The 11355-nt window shown below is 39.6% G+C and overlaps 1 protein-coding gene across 1 annotated transcript in view; it reads left to right on the forward strand.

Moving 5' to 3' along the window:
• LOC129067605 (cytochrome b5 reductase 4) overlaps positions 1 to 10262 on the forward strand; it is a 76174-nt gene extending 65912 nt beyond the window's left edge. The window contains exons 15-16 of the mRNA XM_054569672.1: positions 4895 to 5059; positions 8927 to 10262. Coding sequence (XP_054425647.1) covers positions 4895 to 5059; positions 8927 to 8981 — 220 coding nt within the window. The 3' untranslated portion in view covers positions 8982 to 10262. The remainder of the gene's footprint in view (positions 1 to 4894; positions 5060 to 8926) is intronic.
• Positions 10263 to 11355: the final 1093 nt, after the last annotated feature.

The raw sequence follows: 11355 nt of genomic DNA on the forward strand, positions 1-11355 counted from the left end.
TATGCTCGCTGTTTGCAAAATGTGTTCAATTTTGGAAACAGTCACAGAATGACAGGCTACCCTAGTAGAAGAGAAGTTCTAAAGTACAGCAGTAGCTGTGAAGTCTGTGCTTTGAGAGTAGCAAGTCGCTTGTTAGAGAAGTCTAGGGAAAGTCTATTCTTGTGAGGGGAGATCAGTCTCATGGAAGAAGGGGCTTCTTAGCTGGGCTTTGGGAAACTATTAGCATTTCACAAACAGGAAAAGAAATTTGGGTTGTCGGATTTCATGAACAAAAAAACATGAGGACAAGGGTGTTCAGAGTGTTTTAGCAAAAGAGCGGAGTCCAGTTTTGTTAAAGTAAATACAGTGCATGAAGGAGAATAATGTAAAATAACCTTGTGAAAATAAAATCATTAAACGTTTATGCTATTAGAAGGCATCTTAGTGGTGATCCCTTCTAATCCTCTTGTTTTACAGTTGAAAAAACCTGTAGGCTAAAGTCAGGCGATAGGAGACCTTGAATGTAATTCATATATTAAATAAGCATGTATCAGGTGGATATGGGGAGGCCCAGCAACACTCAGCAGCTTATCTCCCTATATTACTGACAGGCTCCAGAGATAACGACCCACTATGTTTCTGGACTCAGGTGTTGGTGCTGGGGGTGAGCAGCGTTATTATCTGTCCTCTTTAAGACAGCAGAAGCCTGTGATTGCAGAAGCATAAGTAAAACGAACAGTGTACCTTAACCCTTTTCGTTTCCCCCAGCCTGTGATGCTCACAGATACGTGGGCCCCTAATCTGGGCCCTCCTACTACTTTCTGTTCCTCCCTGATGCTCTTCAACTGATTTGTTTCATGGAATGTGTTTCTTGAATGTTTATGTGCTCCAATCATATCCACGGATTTGAGAAATTCTAAAGAAATCTATTAAATTTTTAACAACTCAGTAGTCCCAAATTTATTTGATAGTTAGCCTTTCTTCATGGAATACCAGTACATCTGGAGGAGCAGCAGTGTCTCATAGATTCATTTTGAGAAATGTTTTCATAGTATGTAGGTTTTGTATAGTTTTAACTCCTAGCTGCCTATTTTGTGAGCTATTTTTCCTATGAGCAAATACCACGTCTTCCTCCTTTTTGTAGTAATTTTTCTTTAACTAGAGAAACCAGAAAAGGCTGGGGCCGCAAATACTGTGAAATAATCCTCTGTGGGCAGTGACAAATCACTAAAGCTTTTGAAGCAAAGGTATTTATTGTAAGATTGGATCTGGGTATTTAGGAGAACTACAGGCAGTGGTGTGTCAGATGGATTAGGGCTAAGGCTGTTAGAGCAGTATTTTAGACAAGAGACATGAGGGACTTATTTGGAGTTGTGGCAGTAAAAATAGGAAGGTAGGGGGCATATGTAAGAAATATGATGGCGGTAGGTTTTAGAAGCTGAGTGGCTAGAGGAGAGTTAGTTGTTGGATGACTGCAGGCTCCGGGTCTGTGCTGCCTCATGCCTCAAGGCCTTCATTGCTTTAGACAGTAAGTTGGCTTTCATGCAGAACACTTCAGAAGAGATTGATTCCATGGTAACCATCTGAGCCTTGATGTGGTGTAAGAAATCCTTCATTCACATATCCTTGAGTGGTAACTTGGGATTGCTGCTGCGCCGGGTAAGCTCTTTTCTAGTCCTGTGAAGGAGGAGATAGGCAGGACAGCAGGCTCTTTACAATAGTCCTAAACATTGCATTCATGCTCCTCTTAACTTTTTCTGTTGCGTGGCCAAAAGTTATAGCCACGGGACCATTATGTGAATAAATACAAAAGGCATGAGAAGTTTATCCCCTTTATGTAAGTGTCTCAGGTACTTCCACTCTTTAGCAGACACCTGCAGAAAGCATGCTGCCACTGACTAGGCTTGTTTTGTTTTGTTTTGTTAAGCATCTCAGTAAAGGAATATTTACTATGAATATTTTCAGATAACAGGAATGAGGAATGCCAGTATGTAAGATCTATATATCTTAGTAGTTTTATTCCAGTGATAGATGTGTCAGAAACAGAGCCAGAGGATATTTTTATTTTTAATTTAACAAGGCAATTGCTATCTTTTATTGTTATCCGTGTATAATTGGAAATGTCCTAAGAAAGTGGTTCTGCAGCTGCTTTGGGGTCCCCTCGGATGATCTAATGAGAGCTGTACCCTTCCTCCTAGAAAAAGGCACATAGGCATTCACAGGCATTCTTATGTGTGACTTTTATAGATGCCAGCAAATGGCTTTGTTCTTCTACTTACAGTTTTTATTTTTAGTCATTATGGCTTCTTTGTAAATAAATTCCTTTATTCATTTAACAAAGGTTTTTTGTACACTTACCTTGAGCCAGGCCTAGGTACAAAATTGAACAAGACAAACAAGGATCTCGCGCTCATGGTACCAAATAATTACATTCCAGATTTATCTAAAACTGAGGGGGAAGAGGCTCTGTCCAGCAGAGTCGCTCTGGGTCACCACAGATGGGGAAATAAAATAAGTCATTCCAGACACTTCTCGGTCTGCAAGGAAAGGGAGTGGCGATTCCTTCTAGTGGAGAAGGCCCTGAGCCCCTGTGTTCAGTGGCTTTTATTGAAAGGGTTATCAATGGGGGCTAGGTAGTAGGAATGTACAGGTAATCTCATTACATCAGTGTGTTAATGTTTAGAGAAGAGGTGATGTTTGAGGACGACAAAGGGCAGGAACGCACCCATTTGCATGGGTCCAGTTTGCATGGGTCCAAGACAAGTAAACATAGGAGCACCAAATGGTTTAGGGTCAGGGTCTATGAATAATGTAAATGTCCTTCCCAGCGTGAGCTGGTTTTCATAGCTTAGTAAAAACAAAGCCTGCTTCAAGGAGAGTAATTTACTTCTAGGGCTGACCCAGTCTAGGGCTGCCTCTAGTAATGTTTCAAGCCAGAGCCAGGCGGGCAGAGCAGAGCCGCCAAGAGATAAGGAGTCTTCTTTCAGATAGAATGGGGACTCCTGGCTATATCAAAGCTGAGGGGTGAGGGTCTTTTGCCCTTTCTCTGTGTCCCCCAAGTCCTTCCCTGATGGCCCCTATGTGACTGTGCCTTTCTCAGGTTGTCCCTGCCATCGAGGGATCTTACCCATCGTTGACTAACCAGCCATCCCCCCAGGGCCAAGCAGCGTGATGTGAGGGTGGCAGAGAGACAGGTTTTGTCTCAGTGGCTTGTATTCCCAAGGCTGCCTTGCTCAGCTCCAGCCTTGGGGCCCTCTCACCTGTCGGTGAAGCTATAGCTCCTGAAACCAGGCAGGATGGTTCCCAACATAAAACTATCTTAATTTCATGTGCTAGAAAGGAGAAATAAGTTAGTAAAAGAAAGTATTTGAGGAAGCTGTTTTGTATAAGGTGGACTAGTATATCTGCTAAAACTGAATGGGAACCTTGAAGGTAGAAATAAAACATAACTCAGAAGTTTTTTAAAAATATAAAATCAGAATATTAAAATTATAAGAGATGATGTAATTTTCCCGCCTTGTTCCACAAACGGACAAATAAGACCTAAAGGCTGGAGTCTAGGTGGGAGCTGGGGCTGCCCCTCTGTCCCAGAGTTGGTGCGTGTGCTTGGACCAGGCTTTGTCAGCTCTTGGGAACCGTGACCCAACTGCAGCACAGCGACCTGAGGGCCGCTGCACCAGCCACCTCCTGTTTCTCTCCTCATATTTGATTCCTCAGGCCCCCTCACAAGAGAAGATGTTCAACTTTTTCTTAATAGATTAATGTATAATTAATTCCTTCCGCTCTGGAGAAAAATATCTCAATTACTCACTGGAAAGTGTAGAAATGCATTTGATCTGATACTATTGAAAATGGTAAGAATTAATTTTGTTTTGCTAAAATGGAGTAAAAGGAGGAGATACAGCACAGAATTTTGAATCATACTTGGCTCTTCACCAGCCATTCACTTAACAGGTTACAAAACTGTGGAGGGAAAATGGCTTATAGCTACACTGTGAAACTTGGTTTGGTCTTTCCCATTTTTATTCTGCACTCTTTCTTTCTCTTTCATCTATTTCATTCCATAGTACTTGAGTGCCTCCAGCGGGCTGGCCACTTAGTGATCGCCAAAGTGAATATGGTCCCTGCTCTTAGGACATTTACTTGGTGACCACATATTTAAAACCTGAAGTAAGGTCTATGAAGAAAAGGAAAAGGAAAATATTTCTACAACACATATAACCAAAAAACCGAATGACTGCACTGGAAGTGGTGCTTAGCTAAGAACTGAGGAGTGGGGCATGACAGCCGCGTTATAGGAGGAAGAAAGAGACGGGAAGTGTTGCGGCAGTGAAGGCCTTGCTCGGGATGCGGGTATGGCGTGAGGCAGAGAGAGGTCCCCAGGGTAAATGCCAGGCTTCTGGCTTATGCAACCAAGTGGACTGTGGCACCATTCACAAAGATAAAATCAGGGGGGAGATAGCGAGGTTGTGGGATGAGGTTGAGGCTTTTGAGACAAATAGTCTAGTAAGAAGTCAAATTGGCTGTTGGCTATAAAGGTCTAGAACTCATAAAAGGTTTGAATCAGAGATTAAAAAGCACATGTTGCTGGTAATTGCTGTTTATTGTGACTTATATAAGAAAATGATTAATAGAAATGTGTAGCTCTTTGAGATCCCTTAGAGCTCTTTCTGATGAGTTCAAAAAATGCGAAATTACTCTTCTCATTTATAAAAGCTAATGCTTAGTAAATATGAATTCACTTGTATGTTTTTGTTAAATCTTTGAGTATAATCTATTCCAGTGACTTTCTAACAAGTGTATCAGTTTTTACATACTACATCATCTTCAAGGGGAAAAAGATATTTTAGTAAACTTGAACATGTTAATCATATGTTAAAATAATAGACCTTTTAAAAATGTTTCTTTTCTCTAGATTTGAAGTTGAATTTGTTCTCTCAGCACCTACTTCTGAATGGAATGGCAAAAAGGGATACATTTCATCAGGTCTTCTTTCTGAATTTTTGAAAAGAAGTTCAGACAGATCCAAAGTTCTCATCTGCATTTGTGGACCTGTGCCATTTACAGCAAAAGGAATAAGGTGAGTGGCAGTGTGGTAGAAAAAAGAGTCCTTAAGACTGTGAAATAAAGATCGGTTGACTTAGCTTTCAGTTCCTCCTATTCATATGCACCTGTACTTTAAAAAAAAAAATCACCTAAGGGTATGTTTATTGATTTGGTGGAGTGGGTGTGGAGAGAAACATGGATTGGTTGCCACCCATACACATCCCAGCTGGGGATCGAACCCACAATCTTTTTGGTGTACAGGGCAATACTCCAACCAACTGAGCCACCAAGCCAGGACCAAACCTGCACTTCTAATAGTGTGTGATAGCCTAAGAAAATGACAGAGTTTTTACTCTGCATGCAGGTGAAGGGTTGGAAGCTAAAAGTATGTGTGAAGTTAGATATGAACACAAAAACTGGATAACAGTCAGCTCTTAGTATCTCTGCTAATCAGTGGCAGTGTGGGTACATTCACAAGATCGGTACCACAATCTTATTTGGGACACTCGATTCAGCCTCTTCTTCCACCAAAGCTTTATAATATATAGTAATTAATAAGCAGTGTTGATCTCATTGTAGCTTTCGATCTCTCTTCATTCTTTGCAACTGGTAAAAATTGGTAAATAATACAGTGGTTAAAACCCAGACAGCAAGGCAAAAAGGCAAGACTAGAACATAATAAGCCAAGACTAAGTTGAACTCTAGATACTGAAAAATCAATAGTAGTGGCCATCTTATTTGAAATTCACCTTGAACTGATTTAACTATAAAATGACACTTTAAAATATTTGGTTAAATATAGTCACTGTTGAATTTCTAGATGATTTTAAAATATGATTGCCTTAAATGCCCTGTTTTTCCTTATTTGGTATATGACTAAATCTAGTTTTTTCCAGGTAATTTTATCTATTGCTATTTTATTTTTAATTTTAATATGAAAAACATTGACCTCAAAAATAGACATTAAAAAATGTTTTTTTCATGTCATAGGTAAAAGATACTTTAATTAAATTTAAATATACTTCTGGATTTTAATACTTTCAGGAAAATGTACATCTGCTTAAGTTTTTTCAACTCAAAAATATTTTTAATTACTATTAAACTTCCACTTCTTTAAAGTTAAAACAAAACTATTAAAATTATAGTGAAGATTAATAACATGGTTTGAAGTAAAATACTTTTTCAGAAAAAAAGACTAAGAGCTCTGGCTGGTGTGGCCAAGTTGATTGAGTGCCAGCCTGCGAACCAAAGGGTTGCCAGTTCTATTCCCAGTCAGGGCACATGCCTGGGTTGCGGGCCAGGTCCTCTGGTTGGGGGCCTACGAGAGGCAACCACACATTGATGTTGCTCTCCCTCTCTTTTTACCTCCCTTCACCTCTCTCTAAAAATAAATAAATAAAATCTTTTAAAAAAAAGACTAATAACTACATTCTTCTACCTTGTTGAGACTTCTATTTTAGAAGTATCTTAATGCTTACTTTATCGATTGCAATGTAATAATTCTTTTAAATGATCGGAATCATAAACTCTTCTTCAAGAAAGAGACTAATGTTAAGGCCACATAGTCCACTTTCCACTGATGGAGGAGGAATCCTGATAGAAGTGGGTTGTTTTCTCCCATGAATTATGGGCTTCTCAAGGGCTCTTCATTTCGGTTCCAGGCAAAACTTAGCCCACTATCTTGCATACTGGAGCCTCAGTACATGTATAATTGAATAGAAGGTAGCCACAGTTCCAGTATTTTTGCATTTTTAAAATTGACTGTAATCTCTACAGCTTTATTTTCTCAACTTTACCTCAGAGTTAATCTTTCTGTGCTGCACCCACCCAGAGCTGCTTGTGAGTACTATCAGTCAGCATACACGAGTCCCTGCTGTTGCTCACCCTTAAACACAGCGCACAGGGTTACCTTGAGATGTAGCTCAATTCAAGTCAGTACCTGCAGTTCAGAGCCCTTGTGAATTTCACTCTAGGACTCTTATTTCTTTGATTTCCTGTGGTCACCCTCTTAATGGATGTGACATACCTTTCTTACTTGGCAGGTACATGAGTCTTATTAGATCACAGTTTTTTCTGTCCTGAAAGATGACTCTTCCTTTGGGATACCTACTCCTAAGTGCCCCCAAAATTAATGTTAGTCTGCTGCATAGGTTATATTATAAACATAACCACTCCAAACATACTCTCCATTTTTGGTGAAAATTTGTCAAATTTGTATGATATGACAACTCAGAAACTTATTTCTTTAATATAAGTAAAAACTCAGAATTTTTTGGCCAGTAAAGTTTTTTTCATTCATTAAATACCCACTTTGTCTATTACAGAGATGAAGGACATAGTCTCTGCTCTCAAGGCCTAACCATCTAGTGATGGAGACAGATGCACACACTGATAACTAAAACATGACCAGGATATCGTAAATACTCTTACTAGCGATAAAAAGAAAGTGTTATGGAAATTGAGGGAGAGACAAGTTACCTTTACCTTGGGGCATGTATAGTGGAGATAACTCCACTTCCCGTCAGAAGGACCTGTGCTTTGAACAAGGACTACAATGACTAGCGTTGCTAGTCATACGAGGGGAGAAGAATGGTGCAGGTAGGGCAAGAAGGAGCAAATGTAATAAAGAGGCAAGTGTTCAAAAGACTAGTGTAGCTAGCGTGAAGCCATGCGCCGGAGGAGGCAGGAGGTGCAGCTGGAAAGGTATGACGGGCTCACACAGGGAGAGGCTCGACTGCTGCCTCAGAGTGGCCCTCGCGTCTCCGGTGCCATACATACTGGCCTTAGCTCTGAACGTGTGTGTGTGCTCAGGAAGCTCCCCATTTGGGTGTGAGCTCCATCTCTGCCACTTAGAACCAGCTTACTGTCATTAGCTGGGTGACCTAGGTCCAGTTACTTAACCTTTCTAAACTTTATTGCACTCTCCTGTAAAAGGAAAGAAATAATACTTCCATGGTGAAATGCTTAGCAGAGTGAGTATATATAGTAACTACTAAATAAATGTTTATTATGTTCAGGAACATTCTAAACAGAGCCATTTCTAAGATTTCAGTCTCCATTTATAGTGTTTTCCAAGTATTTCTGTTTTTTTCTGTTCAGTGGAGAGAGTAGAGATAGAATGCTATGGGGATAGACTCCTTATTTTGAAAACTGGTGAATAAAGGGGTAAAAATCAAGCATTTATTTTGCCTTTTCTATGGGAGCTGTACTACAGGATAACCACATAATAAAAGAAAAGTTTTTCTTTATAGAGTTTCTCAGCTTATAAATGAAGAAAGAATGGTAGAAGTAGAATATCACCAATTTCAATCCCTAATGAACCTATATGTAGATCATCGATAGTTGTTAGCATTCAAAAAGAGAGGCAACCACAACCAGATGTTACGTGTCTCCTGACAGAAGAATACTGCCTATAAAACAGTGTTGTCAGAAAGAATTTAACCTGTGTCTGATCCAGCCCCTATATCCAATTATTAAATTACAGGCAATAAGAGGTCAGAGTGCATGTCATTAACACATACCACAGGGATGTAGCAAAATGAGGACTGTGGGTGACTCAGCATGGAAGTCTTACTTTGTCAAATAAATTGCAGTACAAAGACAGATGGTGGGGAACCTTATCAAAGGATACCTCAGAGACTTATCAGCTAATCATAATATGTAGACTTTAACTGAATCTTGATTCAAACAAACTTTTAAAAATTATGGCATTTATGAGACAATTGAAAATTTGAACACTAGATATTTGATGATATTAAAGGATTATTGTTAATCTTTTAGAAGTGATCATTGTGTTTTAAAGTACTATACTTATGATTGTAAACTTTGATTTTACCCCTAAAATCTTTCTTATTTTTAAACATTTTCCCTGAGAGACATGTGCGTTGTATTTGTTTTTCAGGTTGCTGCACGATCTTAACTTTTCCAAAGATGAGATCCATAGTTTTATGGAATAATGAAGAGCCGTCATTGTCTTTTATTCGACTGTTTTACCTACATTTGTGATTGCTTAGGGTTTTTTAAAACAGCATTTTTTTATATGCTAAAAGGTTAACTAGACTCCAGACTTCAGTTTCTTAAATGAAATCAAATATTCCTTCTGTATAGATAACCTATGGCTTTATTTTATACCATAACTTATTTTACTACTGATATTGGACCAGGAAAGTCAGTCATGGCAACAAACCCTTACAGGTGGTTTGTTATGAATCACAAAGCTCCTTGCCATTTAAATTGTATCACTATTCTACAATGAGCTCCTGTGTTTTATGACATGATAAAGTAAATGGTCATTTTGATCATGTTTCTATGCTGTAAAAAGTCTTAGCAATACAGATTAAATTTTACATTGCACTGTCAACTCAGGAAATGATCATTTATGTTCTTGTTATAAATATTAAAACATGGAATGTTTTAACTTATTAAGTAATCTAAAATGTTGTGTGTGTATATGTGTGTATGGCACTGGTACAGAGTAGAATAAAAATATACTTAAGTACTTTTTAATCCTTGTCCTAGAAATGTGTTTGAATACAACAATATTGGGTCTGTGTCTAAGGGAAATTTTTAAAGGCAACAGTAAAAGATATTGGAGATGCTTCACATGCACAGCTTGAATCAGGTGTGTGAGAGAGTTTATGAGAACCTTGACAGCTGTTTTCTTCTTAGCCAAATCCAGAGGCCTTGGGAAAGATAATGAAAGCGTAGCCTCTGGCCCCATGGCCTAAAATAATCATTTGATGCTTTGGAGTGTTTTAAACTTCAATTCTTTTCAAGCCCACCCAGACCAGCTAGAAAAATCAGAAACACTGTGTCCTAAGTGGTCCTTTCCCTGGATGGCTGCTTTCTCACAGCTGGTAAAGCAGCAGGGAGTCCTCTTGTGCCCGGGGCGGGGGGCACTTAGTCTCCCTCCCTGCTGTGTGCACAGCCTTCACGTTTCTTTCCCAGGCTGGGATTCAGAAAGAGTATCAGGAAAAGTCTGTGTGAGCTTTCAGGAGGAAACTGTTGAATGCTGAGGTGGCTATTGAATAAGCTAATAGATTTTTCAGTCTTGTTTAAGATAGCAGCAATGTTTTCACAGAAATAGGGCAGTGGGGAGAGTATCCAATTCCTCTGTAAATGATTTTGTAATAGCTAAGACTTCAGTGAATATACTTAAGTATATTTGCATGTATATATGCATTTGCGTCCAAGAGGAATACAGTATTAACATTGCTCAAATTGCTAACACCAGTTTACGAAGCTCCCCATGGACAAATGGCTGGTTAAACACTGTCGTCTTTTCCTATGCCTCCTTCTCTCCTTCTTTTATATATGTTTTTTTCCATCGAATTTATTGGGGTGACATTGATTAATAAAATTATATACGTTTCGGGTATGCGTTTCTATAATATATCATCTGTATATTGTCTTGTATGCTTTGAATGTCTTGTGTTCATCACCCAAAGTCTTCATCCATCACCATTTATCCCCGCTTTACCCTCTTCTACCTGCCCCGTCCCCCTTTCCCTCTGGTAATGACCATACTGTTACCTGTGTCTGTGAGCAGCCAGTTCTGCCACATCCTCATTCACCCAGGAAGGATCTAGCCGGCCATCCTGGGCTGGCAGTGCTTCCTGGGGGCCGTTCTCTAGCTTCACACCTCCCAGCTACCTCCTTTCTCTCCCCTAAGAGGGATCCTGTATTTTCTGGACACTTCCTCATCTTTTCTACGCCCTTTCTTTTTTCTTTCTCCTCTAATCCTTTTCCTCAAACAAACAAAATCTCCTCTCTGTTACTTTCTATACATACGTCTTCTTCATTCTTTTCTTACATTTTAAAGCAAAAGAAAATATATAAGTTTCTTCTGAGTTACTCATTCACTCACATGATTTTATCAACATATATGTTAATGATTTTCAAATTGAGAATCAGCTGAGTTTCAGTTTCCAATATCCACTTACCTGCTGGATGCCACCTCGATGTTCCTTCCTTGAGCCCCTCAAACTCAACATGTCCCAAACCAAACTTTTACTGTGATCGTCTTTCCCCAAGTTTAGTCCTCCTCTTGAATTCTGTCTTTAACTCACTGGGACTACTTTCCACGTGAGCAGCCTTTATAGAGCCACTAGGTATCAGTGTCTCCCTCTCCAACCTGATCTGTCTACCAGATACACCACGCCATCCCTCCGCTGGATTAGTTCCCGGCCTGATCTCTGGTCTTACTGCCACAGTCCTGATCTCACTGAAACCCATTCTCCATCCCAGTGTGTTCTAGAATGTCTTGGAGGGAAAACCCCCTAAATAAAGCCGCAGTCTCGCATGGATTACAGCCATGGACAGTGGGGCACA

Source organism: Pteronotus mesoamericanus, unplaced genomic scaffold (genome assembly GCF_021234165.1).
Source record: "Pteronotus mesoamericanus isolate MK-2021 breed Mesoamerican mustached bat unplaced genomic scaffold, CSHL_Meso_final contig_20, whole genome shotgun sequence".
NCBI classification, from domain to species: Eukaryota; Metazoa; Chordata; class Mammalia; order Chiroptera; family Mormoopidae; genus Pteronotus; species Pteronotus mesoamericanus.